Genomic DNA, 24,182 nt, shown 5'->3' with positions numbered 1-24,182 from the left:
TTGTTGCTGAACCGTGGTTAGCGATCCGCGAACGCCTTGGCGGCTACTACTTACCTCCAGTTAAGACACTGAATTACTGGACGCAAGACTTGGAAAGACTTTCGTTTAGAATACACCGTCACGGTCCCTCCCTGGTATCATAAATTATATTAAACCAGGTGCCATAAATGATCTTTTGCCGTCATATTTATGTTTGGGATGCGCTGCGGGGTGCTAAAACGCAGATAGCAGATGCAGATGTGGCGTGATAGCAAGATTTTGGCTTTTATTGCTAGCTGAAAACGGCGGATAACGGGTGACGGGTTGTTTATCGCTTGTTTTGGCATTCGTCTGATGTTATTTTGCTATTTTTGGGAAGATATCACGAGGTTTTCCGGAGGCCCCGGTAATGCGCATTAATCCGGTGCAAGTGATCTGATCGGAACTAGCGGGTAAAGGCACGATTTCAATACGGGTCAGGGCCGATGCTAGCGTGCTCTAGCGATGCAGGAAGAGAGGCTGTGGTAGGATGAAGTCGAAAAACCCGTACTGGAAAATCAATGAGAGGTTCGACTCGATCGGGCCGAGGATCGAAGTCCGACAGGAGCGGTATCGAGGACCATAACCTCCCCCCTAGGTTGATTCCTATTAGGTCCCACGACGCGAAGCAACGACTTTTTAATAAGTTGAATAAAAACATGATTTATTTAAAAGGATCTACTTGATTAGAAATGATTCTAACAGAGGGCCGCAAGAGGTTAGTACGTGGCAGTGACCGCACGGTTCAGTGTTCGCCCATGCTCTCTCTCTCTCTCTCTCTCTCTCTCTCTCTCTCTCTCTCTCTCTCGCACTTTCTCCTTAATGTTTACCATCACCCTTTTTGTAGCCGTGTTCGCTGCCGCCCGATTTGCCGCCCTTTTTGCCAAACTTGTCCTTGTGCGAGAAGTGCGACTCGTGGCCGTGCTTGTGCTTCCAGCCCTTGTGTTCGTCATCGAAGTGACCCTTGTCCGAGTGGCCCTTTTTCGCGTACTTGTCTTCCTTGTGCGCGGACTCGTGGTGGCCGCCCTTCTTGTGATCGCCACCGGCCTTCTTGTGGAACTCGTTGAAGTCACCAAACTTCTTGTGGTGGCCCTCCTTATGGTGATCGTCGTAGAACTTGTGCTCCTTGTGGTAGTCGTCCTTGTGCGACTTGTGGTGGTACCCGGTCGTCTTCGAGCCCTTCTTGTGGCCCTTCTTGTGGCCTTTCTTACCGTGCTTCGAGCCCTTTTTCTCCTCGTGGTGTTTCTTGAAGTGGCCGCCCTCGTCATGGCTTTCCTTCTTGTGGCCGCCCTCCTCGCCATAGTGTGACTCGTGCTCCTCCTTGCCCTTGCTGCCCTTTTCCGACTTCTCCAGGCCGTGCTTTTTCTCGTACCCCTTGTCGCCCTTGTCGCCTTTTTTCGAGTGATGATCGCCGCCATGTTCGCTGCCACCGCTCTCTTCGAAGCCACTCTCTTTTTTCTTCTCGTGGCCGCTAGCCAGCGTCACCAGCAGCGCCAGCGCCAGCAGCGCCAGGATCCACACTTTTCTCATTCTGTTCTCGTTGCTTAATGTCCTGTTACCAAGCACCGCACCCGGAGTCCGATTCCAGACAGAACACTACACGAGGAAGAATCACGGGCACACACAAATCCGTTTTGTTTCGATCCAGGACAATCCCCTAGTGCCCGGCAGGTAGGTTAGGCGAGCTGTTGCGACTGACTGTCGTGCACCTGCCACCACGTATTTATATCGATACCGGGGAGCTACTGAACCGTTCCGTTCACTCCTTCTCTACCGTCCAATGCAAATGCAGCTGAGCCGAGAGCTGACAATTGGCCAGTTGGTGACTTGGGCCGTTTTTATGTTGTGCTTTCGGTCAATTGGTTCCAGCAACAGTTGGTTCACGCATTGCACACTCGGACTCGTTACGGAGCCAGTGCGACAGGGACAGCTTGGCGTACGATCGATTTGTCGTGCCAGTCTGGGACCCCAGACTCGCCTATCATTCGTCTGGCCAGATGAACACCGCGGCGAAAAAGAGATGCGTCCGTTGGTGCGGGCCAGCTATCGATCGGGGCCTCTAACCAACTCGTGCTGGCAAAGGTAAAGGCTTTTCTCATTTACTGCAGTTTCGCCGAAACAGCGTACAAACTAAGAATGTTTCAGTTGACTTAAAAACTCCATTTTAATCATTTTTTTACTTCAATTTAATAAAGCCTGGTTTCTCTTTGTAATAAAATGGTTGTGATTGATTGATTGATAAATTGATTGTGTATTTAACATGAACACTACGCTTAAGTTTTGCCTTTGCCTTTGCCATAAGGTTATTTGTGAGGTTTAATATTTATTTATTGTTGCGAAGTGAATCTGTGCATCACAACACCTTGCGTTTCTGGTGGTATTTTCGCGCTTCTTTTCGTGATGTGATGCATACGGTGGGATCAGCTAGGATTTACCCACTACAAACTGCTGGACAGCCACCAGTGCTTGTGGGCTTCCTACAGTAAGTGGGTGCTGAAACGGACTGAGTTCCGGCCGATCAAACATCCTGTTCCGTCGGTGTGATGCAAGGAGCCAAAGTTTGTTCTTGCTGGACAGATTGAGCCACCAACTTCTACTTGGAGTGCATCGAAGATTCGGACCGAGATGTTTTTTTTACCTTCTCGCTCTTGTGTCCACTTTCTGCTCGCTACAATTATCAACGCGCGCGCCTTCGGTTCCACTTTACACACCTTTCTTTCGCAATCTCGCCATCGGAAAAAACGCCGTTGCACACGAGCATACGCACATTGTTGTCACTCTTTGGCCAGGCCACCGCACGGCGACCAATCTATTAGCGCAGACACCTGGCTTTTTCCGTATTTTGGTGGTTGATTCGGTTTCATTACATTTCACGCACCGGCGGCTTGCGCGCGGATTGACCAATCACTCGTTCGGGTGGTCGCACGCAGCCAGCTCGAGCATGAGCGCCGCACGCGCCCGCCAACGCTTTCCAGTTTATGGTGCAGTTTTTGTCCCTCCCCCCATTCCTTATGTCAGCGTGCGAAGGTGCGAAATGTTTGCACAACACTGATGCTGTGAGCTCATGCTTATGTTGCCCTACAGAGCAGAAAAGGTAAGAAAACGATCGTTATGATGATTGGATCAATAATTGGGCAGTCAGTTTTCTTGGTTTTCAAAGGCATACAAGAACCCTTAGAGTGAACTTAGCTCCAGCATCCAAAATCGGCTACACATCTAGGCTAAAGGAGAAACGTACTTTAAGTAAGACCTTCTGTGAGCTTTTGTTATCCAAAAGCTTACTTTTCACACTAGGCCTTATTTAAGTGTTTTCCATACTTTGATAATAATTCATCAGACATCACTTTCAATTTCGATCAAAATTTGCAGCCAAATTTGCCCCTTATGTTTTGAGCATTATTAGCCTTTGTGGTTAGCGTGAGGCTCTAGAAATCGAACATTTTTGTGTAGTCTTCATTTTTAAAGTGAATTGCAAAACGAGACCATGGTTTGGTTATTGATTGCTCTTACGAAACTCAATCCCCTTTCGAAGGATCTGCCGCATGGTGAAGATCTGATCAGTGGTAGATTTTCCTTTTCGGAAATGATCCCCTTTCAAGCTAAAGATGCCGAACATCTTTGCCGTCGGTGGTGATGCCGTCAGTCTGTCCTTTAAAACAATGCCGGCAAACTTTCGGATGTGCAGACATTCAAAAAGTGATTTCAAACCAGTTCGGGAAAGTGAACCAAGCATTGAAACACGATTTAAAAATTAATCAATAATAATTTATTTCTCCCGTTCCTCAACCGCGCTCTGTCCGTCTCCGTCAACAATGTACAAATAGACGCGAATTTAGCTATCGTCCAAACACTCTTTCGCACACACGTTTCCGAACACCCGCCAGGTTTCCTGTCGTTCATCTTATCACTAATTGCGCGCACTCGTTTCATAGAGCGCAAATGCAAACGTACGATGTTTTGTGGGTTATTTCGTGTTGCTTCCTCACACCTTCCTGGCCACTATTTGCCTACTACTGGGTTGGTTATTTCATGTTCCTTCCGGCCTGCTGCTCGTTTCGCGACCGTTTTTGAGTATGTTGGGGAATGCCTGGCTTTATATTCCACGTTTGTCTATTGCGCTCGTTCTTGTGGCCCTCGATCGCGCACCGATCATAAGGTTGAGCCTTCCTTGTGTGAAATGATTAGAAAATTTTTCGCTTCGCATTCCAATGGTTTTTTTGGGTTCTAAAAATAATATTCTGCTGCGATAAGGAGAGCTGCTCGCGGCTACCGGTCCTGCTAAGACTGGCCATGTGGTCGACATTACAAACTTGTCGATGACACAATCTTGAAGCGGTTGACAACCGACCTGTTGAGAGTTGACAACAGCGAACAGTTCCAGGTCGCAATTCCGAACCTAACACGTGTTGAAGATGGTGGTGCTCTCTCATTACTTTGAAATGCTTTAATGTCGATTGCATTGCCCTTTCAAGTATGCGAAGGAATAGAATTTGGACAGTTGTACCCACAAAGAAAGGCTCCATTCGAGAAACACAAAAGTAAGTACAAAACGCTGGGCCGGCAACCTTTTCAACATCTCGTCCTAACAAAGCGTGATAGTGGGATAATTCTCCTTTAGAACCACAGCGTTAAAGTTTGAGGCCAGAAAATGGGGATTTATAGATTTTCATTGAACATAAAAGTGTAACTTTCACTTTATGTGTAGGTTTTTAACTGAAGCAGAAACATTCTGAAGACGGATTTTTGTGGAGATTTAAAAACAAGATGAACAGTTCTGAACGTAGACGAAAGACGTTCACAAAATACATTTGAATACTACGAACGGCAAAAAAATTGGCAAGAGTTTTAAAGACACATTGTTCTAGATGGCAGAAAATTGCACACGGTTCGTGCAAAAGCTTTTCGTTCTGCTGTTAAATGTTTACACAGTTTATTTTGATGGACTATACATTCGTGGGAATAGCGCGCTAAGCTTCGCTCACAAAACGGAGCGTAAACAACGTAGATCTCTCAGTTTTTGTTTTCCACCACATAGCAGCGAGCAGCACGCGGATAATGATAGGTGTATAATTGATGTGAGTTTGGGGTTTTGGTTCTTTTCCTTATGTCTCGTGCCCTTTAGAGCCCTGGGACACGTTTTGCTTATGAACTACGAGTACATATTGCCCCTTTTTCGACGTCCTACGCGGAAAAGGTGTTTCAAGATATGGTTTCGATTTTCAGCAGGTTTTTTGGGGTAGGGCACCGTGTATAACTCTGATTGCGCTATGGTTTCCCGTTTGCTGATTTGGGTTTCGTTTTTCTTATTTCCAGATTTCGACAGCTCGTTCGTAGCTTGTTGTCCAATTTACACTTTTCACCGACTATAGCCCGCTGTGGAAGACGTCCCATTTGCCGGCATTTTCGTTTTAGTTTTCACTCTGTCGTCCTGGTTGCGAAGTTCGTGCAAATGAACTACCATTGATCAGATACACGATCCCTAATCTGGCAATCCCTCGTTTGATTATAACGCCATGCACGATAGTGCTAGTTGCACATGACACGGTCACGGTCTACATATGTTGCTAGTGACCGGGTGTAAATTACGGCTCTCGTGTGTTGTTTCGTAACGCAGGTCCCGCAGGTTAGCCTTTCTTTAAGCCGCATCGCCTACCATCTTATCGTCAAACGTCACACATCTTAGTGATCCCTCTTAAACTAGCAATTTTCGTCGCGTTTTACTACGATTCTTACTGGCAAACACAAAAAAGTACACTTATCAACTGTATCAAACGGCACCAGTGTTATTATATAGTCGCTTTTTATTGTGAAAATTATCCTAATTACGCGTGTGCGCGTGTCGGTGAGCCCCGCGGAACCACCGTGGAGCCACAAAAACAGCAACACGTTCTATTCGTTTCGGTTCCTCTCTATGCCCGGCCGCTTTTATCTAGATCGCTTTCCGCGTGTCACTACCGTTACTTTTAATTATCTAACGTTGCATTAAAACTTAACATATGGCCACCATCATTATTTTGCGTATGTACGTACAAACGTGCTTTTGATCGCCGATCGCCAACGGAACGAATAAAATGATTAAATACTCGCGCGAACTCGCGAATTAAAACACGATAATCTCTAATCGCGGGCTCCTTCCGCAAGGTTTGGGACACGGCGTGCGTTACTGCGTTCAGCTAGGCTGCAAAGTTCAACGTGTTCGAAATGGCATCCGTATGCTGGCTGAGCGCGACATCGTTTGATGGCCAATATAGCGCGTAGCTTTTACTATTATCATTATGTATCGAAATCAGTCGACCACCGTCCGGCCCCGGGCTGGGCGCAGGGTTGAGTTCGCAAACATGGTTTACGGTTTCTCCTGCTTCGTTTGGTTTCCGGGTTTCCGACCAGCTGCCCAGATACACACACACACACATATAGACTGCATATGCGCAAATAGTACCAAAAACCTTGATTAACTGCCTTAATACCGTAACACTAGTTCTGTTTCAAGATTTAACAGAGCGTAACAAATTGCGTTATAATTTTCCTACTTAACCACTAAAGTGCTAAAACGTTGTAGCCGCGTGTTGGGCCGTCCCCGCCAGGCCCGACACACTGCCTAGTGGCGCGCTCTTTGATACCTATAACTCTGCCGGCGGCTGTTACATCTGGACTCTGGTTTCAGCTGGACTCGGGATGACCGCCCGATACCGATCCGATCCGCGGTCGTTCACGAAAGGCGTTTTCTTCCTACAATTTACGTACTGGTTTTGTTACACGGTTTGTTGATTACGTCACACATTAAACACTTTTGGTTCACCGTTCGATTAGCTACGCCATAAAAACTTAAAACTTCACGCAATGTTTGCAACATTATCGTCCGTGATTGGTTAACAACCAACAAAAGGAAAACATTTACAACATGCTTGCTTACTGCGTGCCTCTCAACCGAGTAGCGAAATTAAAAATGAGTTCCAATTTTCTCCTTAGGTTTGTTTGATTGATTTGACTCTGATTGTTGGCCCGTTTCTGTGCCTGGGTTTTCCTACACTAACTAACTTCCCGCCGCTGGCCACTGGGGGTGGGTGGTGGTCTCGCGGTGTTGGATGACTACAATTATCCAAAACACGCTAGCGACGCCGACAGAAAGGAAGTGATGGTGCCTCGCTACATACCCAACCAATCGACCAAGCACGCTCACGTTCAGTCGGGTTCAGCCGATTCCTCTGCATTATAAATTACTAATCCGAAGTGTTGTAGAGCAGCGGTGTAGCGGCGATATGTGTTTTGCACGTCCCTGTGATCCGTTCCTAGGCTGCGCGTTTGCAGCTAGAGTGCAGCGTGGAGGAGGCGGTGCAGCGGAAAGCCGTGAGCCGATTTAGTACACGTACAGAAACCGCTAGCTACCGACCAGTTCGATCTGGCGATACTTTTTCCGCAAATTGGACACCGAATCGCGGTACAGCACCGGGTCCAGACGCAGGTTGGACCGCAGCAACGGCATGTAGCTGTCGAGTGCAAAAAAAGGGCGAGAAATATGTAATTAGTGGACCCCACCGCGGCCATGCCATTTACAAATGTTACATCCGAACACCCGAAGTCCGCGAGGGAAGCCGTGTTTCGGATGGCCGGATGGGTGCTTTCTTTAGGCTTTGGCACACGTAACACATGCGCGTACGCAACGTACCCGAAAACGGCGGCAAACGTATTCAGACAACTTTGCCGTTGAATGAAGTGGTCCGGATCGTTCCACGGTGATCTGAAAACAAAATTATTCTTAGTAATTGGGTTATCAACCGAGCGGCGGGCCCACGCACAATGGCGGATAATGCAGCACAACCACAACGACAGCTGATGACTCCCAAAGGGCCACGGGTACACGGGTAGATGCTTGGCACGGTTATAATGTGTTCCGTTAGCTTCACCAACTAATCCCGATTAATCGATCATTCGCGTTCAATCGGATAGCTTATTACGCTTTATGCTCATTTGGAGCATTCCCATGCTCTCGACGACTTCATGAAAAAAGTGAAATTTAAAAAGTGATCCGATAAAAATGTAACTCATAATTGATTCCAAAGGCCCGTTCCGCGGGCCACAATATAAGCTTTGATTTTAAATATTTTCCAAAGATTATGCCATTCCTTTGCACTTTAATTAAGTCAAGCGAGCGCAAGTTCCTTTTTTCAATTCCCGCCCAAAAAAGGTGCCTGACTGATGTCCACCTCCTGGATGCAGGTTCTATTGATCTCTGCTCCCTAGCTCCCAAGCTACGAACTGATAAGTCAGCAGTTGGTGGAGACCGGGAAATTTGAAAGCATCAGCAGACGGCCGGCGGCAGCACTTTACTAGCAGCTCACCAGTGCTGCTATCGACTGAAAAGGCGGGCCCCACAAAACTGTGATTGGGGAATCGTTCACCGATCTGAGTGACATCCATTATCGAAATTGGGTATCGCAAGCAGCGGCCATAGCTGGCGCGCTACACGCCGCCACTATCATCACATTTCAGGGCATTTCCTGCATTAACGCGCAACCCAGCCTTCGGTGAGCGGTGGACCTTTCGAACGTGGAATTCACTTGTAAATTACTTCACTGATACCCAGGAAGGGGGCCATACCGTGTGGCCACCCAATCGATAAAGTGACGCGCGAGTAAGATGAAGTGGTCCCCAGGCGGTGGTCGACGAATCGACCTCGTCGGCCTCCGGGACTCACGTGGGAACTAGAGAACCGTTCGGTTGGTACCTACCTGCCGCCTTCCCGATCCTTGTAACCCTTGCGCTGGGTCACCTTAATTGGTGGTTTGCGCGTTACGTGCGACACGAGCAGATTCATCAGAATGTCTTCGCAGTTCGACGACTGCTGTACGGTTTTGAGCAGCAGGTACGACAGCCAGTTCGTGTAGAGATAGTTGTAGTAGCGATGGTAGAACGCGGCCCCCGTCAAGACGATCGAGTAGTAGTTCGTCCACTTGGAGGTGTAGCCCCAGGCGTTCTGCGGTCGACGGGCGAACCGAGAGAAAGGCGGAGTTAGTTAGCGCAGCGAACAGCGAACAGCGCGGTTTGCGAGAGCCGTACCTTGGAATCGTCCCAGAAGTGTGCCCGGGCCGGATAGCCTACGATGCGGTCCGGAAAGTCTCGCCACACCTCGTAGGCAAAGTCCAGCTCGTCGGTGTTCAGTATCGCGTCCTCGTCCAGCGACAGGACGGCATCAGTCTCGATGTGCTCGTGGGGATAGAATCTTTGGGATATGCTCGGTCGGTCCTCGGTCGTGCTGCCCGATATGATGTGCATTGGAATGTGACCGGTCGATGGCCAACGTTTCCTCGCCGGAACGGCCCTATCGCTGGCCCACAGAATCAAAATCTGAAAACGTCAAACCAAATGAGTGATTCCGAGCACACCCTTTTTCCACGCTACGATATGGTCCTGGGGGATCTGCGGCGCGTGACGCTTACCTTATCTACAAATTGGCTTTTGGTAATACTTTTGACTAGCTTGTATAAAGCAGTATTTGGTGTAAGCTGTGTACCGATCTGTACAAATATAACGGCGGTATAGTTCAGTCCGGGCGCGTAGCCGAGCGTGTCCAACAGGAACGGAAACCGCCGGGGAGTATCGGAGAATGTTGGAATTGTCAGCAGCGCACCTGGCGACGTATTCCAGGTCAGTCCATTCCGATGCGGATAGTCTGGCAGTCTTTCCCGGATAATCTGTTGAGGGCGAAAAACGCGCAAAGCCAACAATTGTGTTGTGTTTAGCAATTTTCGCTTAGCAAAGTAGTACAAAAAATTTCCGAGTGAGGTCGCGGACGATGAAAGGAAGAACACAGAACACGTTATCATTAATCTTACGCTCGCTCAACAACCAACCACAAAAATGACGCATTTTCCAGCTGATGAATCCTATTGTTTTCGCCACCACAAAGGAAGCCTCCACTCAAAGAAGACCCCCGAAGGAAGTGCAAAGCGAAGCCGTTAAGCTCGCGCTAGCGAACGTTAAGTAAAATGTAATGCAAGAACGAACACGGACGGTCATTGTACTTACAAAACAATAAGCCGGCCTAGGCAATAGGCAGCGGCGGAGAGGCTTTGTTTGGCGGGGGACCCACTCCCGAGAAAGTGTGCGGCCAAGTACAGAGCACAACGCTACATCAAGACATCAAAACAATTCGACAAAGCTAAGCGCGACGGTCGTAGTGGGAAGCTGTTAGTGCGGAACCGTAGCTTGACATTACCGGCAGCTTGTATTGTGAACCGCAAGTAGTGCCACAATTTGGTGAGCACAAGAAATGCACATAAGAAGGTTCAAATACGGATGTGCGGATGTTAATGGATGCTACAGACGATGCTACTAAAAATGGTAACACGTGAAAAGGTGCCATTGTAGTAATTGGCGATCAACGTATATCCAGCACATTCCAGCTATTGTTTGTTTGGCGAACGAATCACTGGCGCGCCGTGATGCAGCTGATGACGTAAAGGTGGTTTCGTTTGGCATTCGTTGTTGGTGAAGCCAGATATTGTTTTACTTTGTGTTAAATTTACTGCATCGTTTATGTTTTGTTTAAAATGATGCATTATCTACCCTGTTTATATCTCTAAGTAGCGATTAGTATTTGTTGGAACACAATTATTTGTTTCACACACACACACAAAACACACACAAAACCTCACAAAACCTTACCTCAAACGTAGTAAAAACTATCTTCTCGATGGAACTAAAGTATCGCTCCCAAAGCACTTGTGTTTGTTGACGTAAAGCTAAAATGCGGCTGGCGGAAATAGAACGCACGATATCCGGCACCTGCAGAGAGAAAGCGAAAAAAAGGAAATATAGATAGAAGAATACTTCAACATTTTCGCGTGCTGAACCGGGAACTGGTAGTTCAAACGACTTAAGATTTACTTGGGGGTCACCCGACTTGTACCGAACGAAATCTCCTGAGTATTGTCTGCGAATTTGCGAAACAAAAATACTTCCAACCTCGGAACCACCGCCTGTTCGTTCGCGTGGCTGGACATTCCGAAGAAATCGGAACACTCCGAGCGAGATCGCAAATGGAAAATTTCAGCATCCCAAAAAACACGGATCACATTCCTTCCCAGCGACTTACTGGGTGCATCCCCTTCGGGAGGCCGTATCATGGGCTGCGCGGTGTCCCCGCTGGGTGATTTATACAGTTTTTCGTTCGCGTGTCGAATTATGTTCTGCCATGACCATGACAGTGAAACAAATATTTTGATTTTCGCTACGCTGTTTTGGGATCTTGACTGAATATTACTTCCGAGAATACTTGGGGGCTCCGGACAGTGGCTGTCCCTAAAGAGCCATTTTGCGGAAAGTGAGTCACCTTTTTGGACCTCTTCTGTCGGAGCTCGGTGTCCAGTTTCTTTCATTTGGTTACTTCTCATGCGGTTCGCCGCGTGGGGTGTCTGTCTGTTGGAATCAGCAGAAGTTGCTTTCTTTTAGTAACGTTTTTGTGCTTTTATGTTTTTCTACGAATCATAAGCAATGTGACATCAATGGGAAGCGCATTTTTGGAAATGTGACATTTTCATCAAGGTCAAGCTGTCAATTAAAGGTCTCGTGGTTATTATAACTACTGTGTGTATCGAAACTTTCATAATAAGTTTACAGGTGCTGCATCCGATGCAATAAACCTTTGGCAACGTTTCTTCTAACTCTCGAAATAGTTCGTTTCTGGAATGTCCCTAAAACCCTTTTCGACTCAGATTGTTTTCAATTCGTCGACCCACAAGCAAAGTCAACGGATAAAGTTTAGCGGATAACCGTCAGAAGTCTAGTAAAGTTAAGTTCACCACAAATGGCCTTTACAAATTATATTTTCTAAACCTTCTGTTATTTCCTAAAGATGTCTAGGATTTGTAACTGTTAATAATTTCTTAGTATACATTAACAGCGCGATCCAAAAAGAACCTTTAAGGACACACACAAGGGCGGGCATGGTATCGATTAGTAGCGTCGAGTCTTAGGACCAAAACTGCAATTCATTATTATCTGTAACCAACACAGACTGAGATGGGACGGAGTTCGTTCCGAGCTCGAGAGCGCAGTACCTGGAGCGCTGCTGCCGTGGATGCCGAAACCAAACACTACACCCGCCCATCGGCCAATCCGAGTGGCAGCGTGTATCTTGATCTCCGTATGTCAATCACATCGCAAATGAGTCACTCGGTGTCAACTTTATCGCAATCGACACTAGACGCCCCACCCTGCCGGACGAATCGATTTCCGTTGAATCATGCTAATCCATCCACCCACCAGCCGAAACTAGTGAATGTCACCGATGAGTCCGTACCGTACACCGGAAAATAAACACTCGATCAACGCCCCGATTCAAGTGTCAGCGGGTCCTTATTTCGTCGGCCTCGGTTCGGTCGGGGGTCTACTCATCACCCATCATCAGCACCATTATATATTGTGGCCCACAATCAACGCATTAGGTTAAACGAATCCCATCTCACGCCGTCGCCGCCCAATCATTATCAGCAATCATTTTATCATCCCGCTTAGCAATACCATCAGCATCAGACGTGCTATGTTGGTTGACAGGCGTGGTGAGCCTGATTTATAATCGGCTTATCAGGAAGCAGTGACGTGTATCGGCACTAAAATTTCATTAGAACACATTTTTAATCATCAACAGACGGCAGCAGGCAGCATTAGAATCGCCTCGTTTGGGATAGTAATACATTCCAATCATCAGCTAGCTTTACGCCGATGATAAAACTGGCAAACTGGTCTTAATTACATCGCCGATCGTCAGCCATTTTGAGGCGGGGTGGTTTTCTTAAACGTCTTAATTGCCTCCAAATAGAGCGTCCCGCGAGAGCTTACCTGCAGCAACAGTCTTTCATCGGCCCAAATTGCCGCCTGTTTCCAGTCAATTTTCGATTGAAACGGCAACACCCACGAGTTGGATAACAGCACCGGTATACAGCCCGCCTGCAACGCCTCCAGAAACCTGAAAAAAGAAACACAGCAAAACTGGTTAACAGGTTGAGAGCAGACCCACACCCACGTGGGTTTTGTTTTCACGTAATTCACGCTGCTGGCAGTATCTTTTATTTTGTTTAACGAAAAGGTTACGCAAGTTTGAGGAGCATGTATTCTCATTAATAACTAGCCAACGTTGTGCCTTGTTGCTCCGAGATGTGTCCTCATTAAGCTGTTCATTGAAAACCGGGGCGTCGCTACTGCTCGGGGCCAATATTTACCTAAACGATCCTAGACGGCGTCCTCTCGGCACAAGACAGAATGTAGAATTTTGTAATAAAGTCTCGTAATCATATCTGTAATGAAAGGAGAGAAACCGAAAGGGATAAGAGAATGTGTTGGGCGCGGAGAAAAAAATGCTTGTCCAAACATTAGCACAGTTCGTTTACACAGCAAGAGCATCTCATAAAAACGATTATGGAGCGCCAAACGGCCGCTAGTGGACCTCGAGAATGTCACCGCCAACGCCGGGGCGCTAATGTTAATGGCGAAGAAACTCTCGTTTAGCATGCTTCCTTTCTATGCAGAACACCGCCGCACACGGACGGCCGCCCGATGATTGCCCACCGTCGGCGAAAGGTGCCCAAAGGGCAACGAGAAAAAAAGCCGTCCTTAAGTGATGAAATTAATGAGAATTGTATGAGAATGTCCTTCGCAGAAAGGATGAGACTTTAAATTAGAGACCGCAGAGATCCCCGTGCCGTGAGAGCTCCGGGGGCGCAGAACGGAGTAATAGAGCGAATTTTCCCACACACACACACACACGCCCACTGGAACCGATGGGAAACCGAGAGCGATGGGCGAGCAGTAAGTAATGCTTCGAGGCTCGGCACCATTTTTTGTTTTGCCGAGTGATGCTTCTCCGAATGGTGGCCGCCCGTTGTTACTTGGTGCGCCCTTGCATCGGCACCTGGGGCTACCTTCTTTCCGCGACTCCGTGGGTGAGAACCTTCAGGTGCCTGTGGAATTTTCTAACTCATTTTCGCTAGCCTGATATCATACTCTCCAATGCATACATAGTAGCTCTGATGAGGGACTAAAAAATGTGTCACAAGTTCTGTTCTGTTCAGCGAAACACCGATCGGGTTGATGAAAGTTTTAAAAATATAATTAAAAAGAGTAGAGTTATAAATTAAAATCAAAATTATAAATGAAGCAGAAACAACATGAGTATGAGGCAATCTACAAAGAACCTGAAATCTATCTAATCCACCTCAAAAACAGCAAAAATAGTAAAAATGAAGGACGCTTTTATATTGACTCCAAAAGCTCAAGATACTGTTACCAGTTCTGAGACGAAACATTTGCTAAATAAAAATACCGGAAAATAAACTACTTCTTCTTAGAAACGGCATTCTACAAGTCGTGTCGCATCATCACCAGGGGGTTCTTTAAGCCTTTCTCCAAGTTTGCCAACGCGGGTGATGCTACGACCGAATTATATTATAATATTAAATATTCGCCGCTGTCCTTTGCCGACCCATAACTGGACTGGCTGGTCCTTCGGCCCTGGTCTTATTAAAGTGCGAAAAGTTCTCGAAAGGGGAACAGCGACGGAAGCTGCGGCGGTGCTGCTCGATAAGGCAACAGAATGGCGTATTTTTCCGTTTGTTCCGGAAAAATTCCACAGATAAGGGCAAACTGGCGCTGGCCGCTCTTAATTATGGGCTGGAGGAGGATCTTCCACCGGAATGGCCGGCGGGCAGGACGGCGAATCCTGTCGGGGCCCCGTTGCCGTTGATATTGAAATAAAGTACCAACAACCCCACCAAGACGGAAGTTTGTCACCGGGAACCTTTCCCACCGGCCACCGCCGCCGCCCGGGGTTGTTCGTTGGGGAATAGCGGCCACAGCGGAAGATCGGATTATTTGGCCCGGTGGCGTCGAATTCCTGGGACCCGCCGTTGCGCAACCAAACGGTCGGCGCCGCAAAAACGAGTGATCGCCTTTTTGATAAATCGTAGCCCCCGGGGGCGGCGAGTGGTAGCATAAATTCGGCGCAATTTATTATTTACTTGTCACCCACTAGCTTCCCCGGGTGCGCCATCACCCGGCTGTTACCCAGTTAAGACGCGTGTGTGCCGAGAGTGATGAGAGTGGTTCTGTGGGCTGCCGGCAGAACCGAGAAAAACGGACATTCTAACGCAACCGAAACGGGGACAGCACGAGGGAAACGACGACAAATGGGGCCCCTTTTTCCAGCGAAATGGGTGTTTTGTAACTGATTTCTGGTACCAAAGGGGTCTCTAAAGAGGAGGCCCTTGAGATGAGAATAAATAGAGCCTTGAGGCTATCGTATCGGAATGGGCGAGAATAAATATTGCGCCAAAATCAAGGTGTGGGCTGCGAACGGCACATTAGCCTGCAGGTAAAATGATAAACGTGGCTGGTGCCGCACTAATTCGAACATAAATCGTGCGGCGTGAATGGCCATCCTATTTGCTAACCCACCAACAGCATACAACATAAAGTGTCGTTTGTAGAACCTTGAAGTAGAGTTTTGTATTTTATTAAATTTATATTACTATTAAACGGTTTTCGCAATAAAAAAATTACGTTGCGATCCTTACGTGGCGACCGTGATGCGAGGTTTGAAAAATGTTGTCCACTTCACAAACCCACACACACAGTCAGCAGACCGGTGCATTGCTGTACGGGTGTGCTGTAACAAAGCGGTAACTTTTAAATAGAGCGGAAACGGAACGTCGGAGAACCAATACCGGACCGGTACCGGGTTTCCGGTGAGCGAAGGAAAGTAGGTGAACACATATATCTTCCCGGGTGAGCTATTTTCTTTATGTCGCTTTTGTTTTTTGTTGGTGCCCGTCGGGGCTCCCGGCTCCGCCAGCCACCATCACATATATCTTGGCGCGAACCGCGGCGAACCGGTTCACCGAAACACATCGCCCACCGAAAGCTCCGGCGAGAGCAGTGAGTGGCCCGCCGAACGCCCCGAACAGGTGTGACTTTCAAACTAATGAGAAATGTGTAACGTCGGTCGGCGGCCGGCCGCCGGACGTGGTTGATTTTTATCGTCCGCAGGTTGTAACTCATGGGTGGGAAACTTTCGCGGAGCGCCTCGTGATTTATACTCTTTTTCCACACACACACACACACACACATACCACACGGAGGGCTCCAGAGTGAACTGAGGATCCATTGGCCATTTTTCTGCCCGAGAGGGCGAGATTCCAACCCCCAAACGGCAGTGCTGGGCGTCATGTCAAAGGCACGCGCGTAAATATCCTGACGGGTTGACCAAAAGCACAGAGGCACACGTCACGAGCCGTGCGAAACCGAACCTACTCCGGAGAAGGTGGATCGAGCATCCTGTGGTCTGTGCCATAAAATACCCCACCCGGGCGGTTGCTTCACTCGAACATGGCGGTCGGGTTTGAAAGCATAAGCTCTGTCGCTAATGATGATGGCCCACCGTGGGGTGTTGGAGTGTCACAAAGATAATTTTCGGAACTATCCTTAATACGGTCCCCGGCTCTTGTGGTGCACACTGCAGAGATCACGCCAAAAGTCGTATCGTGCGGGGTCGGGATCGTGTCTCGACCTTTGGCTCTGGCGCTGCTTTGATAGTGGCATCGACACAATTAGTGTTTGCATAACGCCATCTATTTAAGAAGGTTGATTACTAATACTCGGTATTGGTTTTGTGCAGCACTTGCCGACCCCCAAGGAACGTTGTGTACTGTACCAAATATCCCCGAAGCTGATAACGTAACCCGAATTAAAGTGTAAAGCTGAAACCAGCTCGCCAGTGCCACTACACGTCAAGTGTTTCAAACAGTTTATCAATCAACTGTGGCCGGGAGTCTACAATAATCGAACATTAACATACTACTCGCTGCTTGAAAACACCAACTGCTTCCGAATTTACTTAATTTAATTATCTGAATTCGTCTATGAGTTGAAGATATAATTCGAGCAAGCGATGAGACGGCTTGGGTTTAGTCTTTAAAAGCTTAAGCGTGATACTCTCTCTTGATCATGTTGGCTTTAAAATACGCCGCAGACTTTAGAATTTTAATAATATTATTTATGAGTACTATTTATTGTTTAGTATGAGCACAGACAAAAACATCACAGCCATTTACTTATCAACAGTGTGGTTCGCAAAAATATTACCCAATAAGTGCCTACAATGGCAATAAAACTAATTGAATGGAATGCAATAAAAGACACCATTTCATGATATGGCAATCGTAGGTACGGTATCTAAACTGCTAAAATAATGCACAGGGAATAATAAAAAAAATACTGTGACAAAATAAACTTCAAAACTACCGACAAACCAGGAAAGAGTCCATCTCTAAGTCACTTCTTCGTGTGGCAAATAATGCTGGACGGTGTGTGGCAAGTGGCTCTTGAAAGGCACGAGAGCTGCGCTCGGTCAGTTTTCGCCACAGTTCACAGTTATTCTAATGCATTATGCAGCGGAATATGGCACAACTTTTGTCGCAAAACCACCTCCGTCAAGTTTTCTTTGAAAAAATGCTTGGAATCCGTGGGCCCGTGAAGTACGTCTGGAGGGAGCGAGGTTGCTAACCACGATGCTAGTCCGTTTCGTTCGTTACTAAACCAACGGAAGGCAATCAGAAAAACACAATCTCGAAGCCCACATCTACGGATAAGCACTTGGCACGTGGTTGGCTCCGGAGAATCGAACCGTTTTTCCGAACCAGCAAAGCTTCCAACTTGCTTTTTCATTTCACTACAAAAGTATCCTGCACGATAAAACACGCAGCTTACGTGTGCGTAATTGAGGCATGAGGTCTTCGCTTCCGGTTGGCTCACGTGGAAGATCTCAAGAAGGAGCTTTCGAACCACCAATTCACATTTAGCAGCACGACGTCGGCACACGGAGCCTCACTATGCCTACTAACCCTACACTAAACTGTCCACAAGGTTCCGACTAGAGCCGTTCGAGAAGCAATCTATAAAATAAATGTCCGATATTTTATCTCGTACAACCCACGATGATAAAGAGTACAGTAACTTAGGTAATTTATGAACGCACACAAATAAAGACATTAGTAACCGAGCGAACTGAAGCCCCACCGTACCCGCGCCGAGAACCGAAACACAGGCCGGGACCGCGTCGCCGATAGCGCAAACATAAAGCAAAGGGAGCCCGGTCCCTCGTGGTCCCCGTTGGGAGATTTCCTGCGCGCGACCCAAGTAAAGATACATAAATTTGCTAAAATGCGAAGGCAGTTCACCTTTTTCTCACTTCATTAAATTAACATGCCAAACACTTGTGGGAAGGTGGTGGTGACGGTGGCGGCGTCCGGGGTTTCGCGTTCATGTGGATGGTCAGGGGATTCCAATTGTACGATGCGCGCGGATCGAATGCGATTCGAAGGAGGTTTCGACCGTGAACGAAAAAAGAGAAACGGAAATCCCGAACACTCCCGGGACACTCGCGGGGCGTAATGAATTAGCACCGTTTGGGTGGCCACGAACAGGGGGTGTGGTGCGAGAGCCAGCGAGGTGCGTCTGTGCCTGGAATGGGTCCCACTTTAGTACGGGAAGTACGATATCCTCACAGGACGAATATTCGGCCGGACAGAACGGAAGCACGATAAACAGCTGCTACCGTTGGGCGGTCAACGGATACGAACGGAGGAGTTTTTTTTCCATGAAGGTATCGGTAGGCCGACGCTGTCGACGAACCATATGATTACGGGGAAATAAATTAAAAAGGAAGGGTCACCGAGAGGTGCGGACACACAAGAAAGTCGTGTGGCGTTGATAAGCGAACAGAGCGAATGCAGCGAGCGAGACCCGAAAAACCTCAAGCCAAAACCCGGACCTGTCAGCGCCAACACCGTCGGTTTCTGCCTGGTCTGTCAGGCGAAGGTGGTAACCAACGAGCGGCCCGGACAGTGGTTGAGTTATTTCACCGCTCCCGCCAAGCCCCACGCAAGGACACACTCGGAAAAGGTCAGCACGTCGGCTTGCGCGTCGGATTATCTGTGGACCGCTGCTGGCCGCTTCTGTGCATCTTCTACGTTCGCAGCAGTTCTGGCTGGCAGGCGGTTATTTTTATTATAAGTTTAATTAAAAACTTTCGCTCCGCCATTACAATTGTAAAGCAGCCCAAGGGCCCACCATCGCTTAGGGTAATTCGATACCCTGTCATGTGTAGGAAAAAATAGGCCAAGAAATCTGAAGATTGCCCTACGCGAAAGTAGAAAGCAGAACTTGTAAGTATGCAAATTAGCTGGAGCGAAAGTTTAGTGCAAGTGCAGAAATGAACTGCGTAATGCATTTTTGAACGATGCAACATAATGAGACGGGTTTTGTGTTAGTATGCTCACTTTTACTCGAATATGGACAGGCTCATTCCAGATCCAAAACTTGCAGTTTCATGCTAGAAATCCAGCCTTTCAAATAGGATTACTTAAGATCGGAAACATTTTGAGAACAAGACCAGATTGGCTTTGATTCGAAAGAACTTGTATGCCTCCTGATTGAAACTTATTTGTTGAATATTTTTGGGGGATAGAACATGATTTGTAGCTTAAATTGTTAGATAATTTTATTGATGATGCCGCCTTGATTATTTAGCCGCCTTGTTTGCCTTTTTCTCCACTAAAACTCATATTTCTGACCATTTGACCTTCTTCATCGATTAATTTACAAAAATTCAAGGTTTATGCCATATTACAAACAGAGAAGCGAAAAAATGTCTTGTGAATTCCGAATCACGTTTGCTTTATTATCATCAAACACAAAAACTCGTTATTATCACTCAAAAATCAATTCTAGTTGCTTTAATGGAGAGCAAAACGAAGGAATTAGAATTTATAAACCAAAAACTTCACGCTTCGACATCAAATAAACTTTATTTCGCATCGCTCAAGTTCACCTATGATTGCAAACGGCTGTACAGATGTTGTTATCGAAATGTTACTTAAACGTCATAACTTTGCTCCTAGGACCTTAAACCAATATTCGATATCTTCAAAGAGCAATCCGAAAAGAGCATATACTCATAATTTCAAATAATGTTCAAATGATCACATAATAAACATTGTTTGGCTGCTTTACTATGTTGTGAGCATTATGCTAACCATTATCAAGTTTATGTGCAAAACCAAGATGAACTAAATAATTATTTTTAATGAAATTATAACATTTTATGAAAATTACTAACTTATACTAGTGGTTTATCTGTCTGTGCCTGTGCTAGTTGGTAGATTTTGCTTGACGTTTTCATGAATGATTTATTAGTGATAGAAGCATTAAATGAAAATGATGAATTTCGCTTTACTGTACCTATACCGATAATGTGAGAGGCTGAACGCGAACGCTTCCTATTGAAATTTTGAATATTGAAATCGAAAACCTCACCGGAAGCATGTCAAAAAATATGTTTCCGATACGTAGCATCGCCAATGAGGAACAGCAAATCAACACATGCGAACACGTTCAAGTATCAAGAGATAGGTACGATCCATTCCGTATCCGGATGGCACCTTTGGTGCCTCTTGGGAACATCAATAACCTCTTTGCTGCTGCGACGTCTGCGAGATGCAACAGATGTAAAAAAACCTAAACCCCCTAACGCAAACATTGTCACGGTATCGAGAAATTGGCTTCGTTCAATCCCTATCAGCAGCATACTTTTGGGACGGCCGTCGTTAACAAGGCCCGAAGAACGATATTCCGGCCCCGAGCGACGGTCGTATCGTTTTAGGGTTCGGAAACAAATGTTGTGGTTAAAAAGAGAGCGATCGAGAGCGTGAGAGTTTCAATGTAAACAAGAGAAACTTTAGGTACTTTGGAAAAAGATCAAATGGATAGGACCCATTATTAGAGGGTTCGTTGGGTCAAATAAATGAAACGGGACACAAAAACATCCTAATTAAAACTATAAAAATTGGAATATTTTCATGGTGAAAACAACATTTCGTTAAATGTGAATATATTGCTCGGCGTAAAAGGTTGGCTGCGTGTAAAAATGCGTGTTAAATTAACTTTTTGTTACACAATGGAGACGCCTGGTGACTGATGGAGGCGCCATGTTTTTACTGCCCGAAAGGTGCCAGTAATTTAATGAAAGCAAGAAACACGCAGCTAGCACAATATAGTGCAACGTATGAAACTGCGAAACAGCGCCGCTGCAGGTGCAGTGTAGAGCAGTTTATGTTATTTGCTACCATTTCTCTATGCGCCCGATGGAGACGCATGGTGCTTCACGTTTTCTTGGGTGCCGACAAAACACTTGAAAATTGCCACCAAAAGGCGCTTTAATCTGTTCGCCATGGCGACGATTTAGTTTACCAAAGCCACACCAGTTAGTAGAGGTGTGCCACCTCCGACATTCTGCAACACCCGGAACGTACGGCTAGAGAGACAAAAAGTAATCACACCAACACATCGTATTTCTTGGCCGTTTTTTTTAAGGGGCTTTGCCTAAAATTTGTGTTTGGCCACACAAGCACCGTGACCAAACCGTGAAGCGGATTACCGCCGCCAAGCCGCTGCCGGTGAGGATAAGAAAAAGTATTCTGCATAGTTATAAAACCGGGCGGCCAACTTAAACGAAAGGCCCCAACCCATCGACCGGGCGCTACTGTGTGTAGGCTTATATTCTCGTTCACCGCACCGCTTCATGAGACGCTGTGGCGTGGTGTGATGGCTGGCCAACCACTCCACTCTTGGTGCCGATGCTCGGACTCCATTTTCCCGACTCTTTTTCTTATAGGTGTGCTCCTTATTTTGCCTTTCCGCCCCATCGAGACAAAGGACGAACACTTGCACATCGGCGCCGGAGCGCCGGAGAGAACGGTGTGTGCGCCGTGTTGCGTATGCATCTCTATTCCAGCCATTCTTTTGCGGTGTGCGACACGGTAACGCTTTGCTGCCACCAGCACCTTCGCTACGTACACGTCTGGGAGTTGGGTTTGACCCGCAATCCGGTGGAGGTCAGGGACCCCCGCCCCGTTGATGGGCGGATGCAGTTTCATCTCGTACCGTCGGTCGGGAGAGGTTGCCGAAATCCGGTGCCGGCGCCATAAACACAAAATATCAACCGTAGCTTCTCCGAGGGTCGAGTGTTTGCGAAGCTAAACACATTTAACGGGGCACACTGCAGCAGCAGCCGCCGCCTGGGGTTGATCTCTGCCAACGATACGAGCCTGAGGTTAAAGTGAGGATATGATGTTTCCACCGCCAGACACCGGCACCCGGTGTCCCGCTCCCGCGGGACGGAGCACGGTGAAACCACAGTGCGGAGGGAGCGATTGTTTAAAAACGAGATGCCAAATAGCAGCATAAATGACGCCCAGGGGGTGAAGCATTACCCGGTCGCAGCACTTTTGGGCCCTCTCCCTCCCTGGTTCTCGGCTGATAAAGTGTGAATGCCACTTTGACACATGCACCGATGGTGATCACATCGGGCAACTAATTTCCCTTCGTTGGCGTTTTGCTTATGGTCGGTCTGGGTTCTGGCTGGGTTGTACAAGAGATTTAGAACACATTTCGGAACTACGCACTAGAGTTTGCTCAACACAATCGCTTTAATCAGTTGCGAGATGGAGCTTTTCACTACACGGCGTGATAAAAAATTAGTTTCAAAAGTCAGTTATTGGTAGCCGTTTTGTATTAACTCATGAGTCAATAGATTCAAAGGGAAATTTAGAATAAGATTACACGACCAGAGTGGTACATTAGCATTATATTTATCATTCGTCGCCAGTCGTTGTAAGCACGTAACTGGGTTTTGTAACCTGGAATAATATTGTGAACACCAAGCACTTGACAGCACAATGGCCGTCTGTAAAAATTATACCCTTGTCACCGTTGAAAGGCCAAAATATCGGCTTATCTAAAATATCTATCACAGTTTTCAAGGTATGTGATAACTGTTTAGATTCACTTCACTCAGGCATTGTTTTGTTGTGGTGAGATTTCATGTTGAATCATTTTCTATCAACTAAAGAGTTTTGTAAGTAGCTTGTCGGTATCGGTGTCTCTGTCTCTGTTGGTTCTAATAATAATAATGGCAAAGGAAATTTTGGAAGAATTTATTTCAACAATTAGCCTAAAGTGTAACATTCTAAGGCTTCGACACAAAACATATAGAAGTTATTATCTTGGACATCTTGATAGAGAGCATTTATTTACAAAAATAGATATGGTCCAAAATAAATTCAAAAATTCGCTAGCACAAAAATGGTTCCTTTTCGAAACCACTCAAGTTCCACCGTAAAACTTGCTCTATTTTTCTGCCAGACATTGTCCCGGACGTTCCAGGCGGCGACCACAAAAACCGAACAAGAAAAATCTACCCCGGTACCGTTTGGCTGGCCGAAAAATGGGATTTGCAATCCGCGTTCCCATTTCCCGGTCGCCAGGAAAGAAAGCCCAAACCCAGAAGACATCTGGGTTGGCAGAACCGACCTCCGTCCGCCGACGACGACGGTGGTTAATGCTTTCCGCTCGTTCGAATGCAGCGCGTAATCTTATTCATGATTGCCGACGCTACTTCCAGGTTGATGGTAAAATTCCTCCTGATCTGTGGCAGGTATTAGAATGAAAAATTCATTTGACATCCCGATGTGACAAAGTTGTGCCGGTTCTCTGCTCCGACCTCCTGTTTTCTGCTTTCTGGCAAGCGAAAGTTAGTGCCAGCGCGCAACTTTGCCGCCGCCATGCTGAGGAGTTCTAGTTTGCCGTTAGCCAAGCCCAGCAAGAAAAAAAAAACGGGAAAGAAACTTACGCGACCGGGCGGTAAGGAACGGAAGAAACCACACTCCGCTCGGGAAACGATTTTCATTCATTCGCCCAAACTGACGTTCGAAAAGAATTTCAAACATACCCCATTACGCAACCCGAGCGGCGGACCTTTCGAACTCGAACCTTCAAAGGTTGCGCGCGGCTGATTGGCAGGCGAATCGTTTGTCAGAAATGTCCCGAATCTCCCCGGGAGGAGCGGAAATCGAATCGAGGCTCGTGCTGCGTGTGGTTCGGTGTGGTTTATTGGAGCACAGTGGCTACCCCGATAGAGGACAGAGGAACACCAGCACTAAATGAGAACTCCACGGAGCCCCTTCTGATGGGCGCTTTTAGGATTATATTGGAAAGAAAGGAACGAATGATGCTTTGGATAGGATCAATGTAGATGTTTATCTAAAACTAACACC

At 46.9% G+C, this 24,182-nt stretch overlaps 2 protein-coding genes across 2 annotated transcripts in view; both read right to left on the bottom strand.

The window, feature by feature from the left end:
- Positions 1-837: 837 nt before the first annotated feature.
- Positions 838-1,548, bottom strand: LOC128268430 (histidine-rich glycoprotein-like). Its single transcript, XM_053005520.1, has one exon. It carries the CDS (start codon positions 1,546-1,548, stop codon positions 838-840), a length of 711 nt encoding a protein of 236 aa, XP_052861480.1.
- A 5,848-nt stretch (positions 1,549-7,396) lies between these two features.
- Positions 7,397-24,182, bottom strand: part of LOC128267577 (exostosin-1) — a 58,823-nt gene continuing 42,037 nt past the window's right edge. Inside the window, exons 3-10 of the mRNA XM_053004447.1 lie at positions 13,239-13,313; positions 12,859-12,985; positions 10,684-10,803; positions 9,456-9,710; positions 9,076-9,363; positions 8,748-8,992; positions 7,685-7,756; positions 7,397-7,505 (exon numbers count right to left, since the gene is read on the bottom strand). Of these exons, the coding sequence (XP_052860407.1) occupies positions 7,397-7,505; positions 7,685-7,756; positions 8,748-8,992; positions 9,076-9,363; positions 9,456-9,710; positions 10,684-10,803; positions 12,859-12,985; positions 13,239-13,313 (1,291 nt within the window). The remainder of the gene's footprint in view (positions 7,506-7,684; positions 7,757-8,747; positions 8,993-9,075; positions 9,364-9,455; positions 9,711-10,683; positions 10,804-12,858; positions 12,986-13,238; positions 13,314-24,182) is intronic.

Source organism: Anopheles cruzii, chromosome 2, assembly GCF_943734635.1.
Source record: "Anopheles cruzii chromosome 2, idAnoCruzAS_RS32_06, whole genome shotgun sequence".
In the NCBI taxonomy this organism is placed as follows: domain Eukaryota; kingdom Metazoa; phylum Arthropoda; class Insecta; order Diptera; family Culicidae; genus Anopheles; species Anopheles cruzii.
This window is presented reverse-complemented; position numbering and strand designations above follow the sequence as displayed.

Bases quoted from the DNA above. Each gene is read 5' to 3' on its own strand.
- LOC128268430 (XM_053005520.1), bottom strand. From the start codon at position 1,548: ATGAGAAAAGTGTGGATCCTGGCGCTGCTGGCGCTGGCGCTGCTGGTG.